General features: G+C 57.0%; 1 protein-coding gene across 1 annotated transcript in view; it reads left to right on the top strand.

Moving 5' to 3' along the window:
- The window catches only part of MONBRDRAFT_9894 (uncharacterized protein), a gene marked incomplete at both ends in the record, with an annotated part of 5644 nt that extends 4087 nt beyond the window's left edge, over positions 1-1557 (top strand). The window contains one exon of the mRNA XM_001747673.1: positions 19-1557. Coding sequence (XP_001747725.1) covers positions 19-1557 — 1539 coding nt within the window. The remainder of the gene's footprint in view (positions 1-18) is intronic.
- Positions 1558-2071: the final 514 nt, after the last annotated feature.

Here is a 2071-nt window from a genome sequence, read left to right as displayed (position 1 = left end):
ATAGCTGCGCGCCAGCAGCGCGCTGCCCAAGCGTTGAGTGTGGGGCATGTGGAAGCAGAGCCCGAGGCGATGGCGGAGGAGGAAGATGTGTTGTCTGAGCCACCTGCAGCACGGCTCGAGGAAGAAGAATCGATCGGGCCAGAGTCCGCCTTGGATGTAACTTCAGCATCGAACGTTGACACAGTCGCGTCCCCAGGACCAGGTGCCGTTGCGGCGCAGTCGAGCAGAAGCACTCCACGTGCCCAGGACACGGCTGCGGTGGCGACAAATGCAGGGCCAATGACGGATGCTGCTGTGCCACGGATACAGACGAGTGATGCTTGGATTGGTGAGGCAGATACAGCATCCATGTCGGTGCCAGCTTCACCCATGGTCTCTGATGCTAATGACGAGGCGCCTTTACAGCAAGAGGCGCGTGGCCCGGTGCAAACCACGATGGCAGAGGACGAGAGCACGCCACAGCCAGTCATGCAGTCAGCAGCACAGCCAACCCCCACGAAACACGCGCCAACCCCGTCGGCCTCGATCATTTGCGTGCCAGTACCATCGGCCTCGGGTTCAACCTCCTCTCCGACGCGATCGGCTGCAAGCTCAGCCTCGGGTACACTGCGGCGTAAGCGAGTGCCGCTGGCAGCTGAAAGTACATGTACCCCTGGGTCTGACGATCATAACAACGTTGGCAACAGCATCGCTACCAGCCCTGCTCCCTCAACATCCAAGCGAACGGCATCGGATGTCACGTGCACAGGTGCTGCTTCTTTAACAGCGGCGCAAGCAGCAGAGTCGCGTCTTCCCGCAGCAAAACGAGCAGCATCGAGTGATGCGCGCACCGCCACCGTTGCCGCTACTGCTACCACTCGCTCTGAAGCCACGGTATCTGCTGCAGCTACGCCACCGAATCGGCACAACGTCGCGCCAATATTTCGGTCGAAATCGGGGACCAAAAAAAAATATCTGATGAACTACGCGGCGGCTGACAAGTTTATTGGCGTTCTGAAGTTGATGGATGATTACTGCATGCGATGTACCATTCGACAGGCGAAACCCGTGCTGAAGGCTGGGCATCAATGCGTATCTAATCGTGTTTGTGAGCGGTGTCACTTCAAAGGACATGAAGCAAGCAAATGTTTCGTGGGCTTCGCATACCCCGACAGAGCCTGTTGCTACGCTTGTGGAATGCCAAAGGGGATTCGTGGATGTAAAACATGGGATCACCTTTGCAGGCAGTCTCAAGGACTGGATTCGGGCCTGAGCTGTCTCCTCCTTTATTCGGACTGTCATTCGGGGCTGCGCGACCTGTCCCAGCGGATGGGCTACAACTTGAGGGAAAGGACATTGAAGGATATAAAAACGCGCGACTTGTTTGTCAAGTGGCTGTACTCGTCCGGTCCTTGTCCATTTCCAGGGGATGGGCATTGGCGTCTTGTGGAATTTGTGTTTGAAAGTGCGAGGGTCCTGCTTCCCTGTGCGGCGGAAGCCCAAGTCGGCCCCCTCGACAGTTTTTGTCAGGCTCCAGCACGTCTGGAGGCCGTCTTTGGGTTGCGAGGAAGCGCGTAGGTTTGAGGAAGCGTTTTGAGAGAGGTTTGAGAGACGTCCGTCGGAGCGGAGCGAAAGCTTTGGTGGTGTCTTGAGGTCAATTGAACCAGCTGCGGTCGGCAAGCATTCACAGTGACCAGACCAGGTGCACCGTTAGAATAGCTGTAGAGTCGCTCAATCCCGAGGATAGGGAAAGTGCAAGAGAGCAGAGCACACAGGAGAGCAAGGGGAAGACAGAATGGCAGAGGGCTTGACGTACCTGCGGTCGGCAAGCATTCACAGTGACCAGACCAGGTGCACCGTTAGAATAGCTGTAGAGTCGCTCAATCCCGAGGATAGGGAAAGTGCAACTCGTGCCCGACCGCAGGTGTCACAACAAAGGGAAACAACAGTAGCCACAAGCTTATTGCCCCAGGGCAGCTGCCCAGGCATCGTGNGGACCGCGTCACACGCGGTGTTTACTCATGTGACTGCCACGAGGAGGATCAAGCCCAGGGGGTCCAAAAGTAGGTGTCAATGTGTGAGGTCGTCGTAG

This window comes from Monosiga brevicollis, genomic scaffold, assembly GCF_000002865.3.
Source record: "Monosiga brevicollis MX1 MONBRscaffold_18 genomic scaffold, whole genome shotgun sequence".
Lineage (NCBI taxonomy): Eukaryota > Choanoflagellata > Craspedida > Salpingoecidae > Monosiga > Monosiga brevicollis.
The sequence above is the reverse complement of the archived record's forward strand: the minus strand, read 5'-3'. Positions and strand labels throughout refer to the sequence as shown.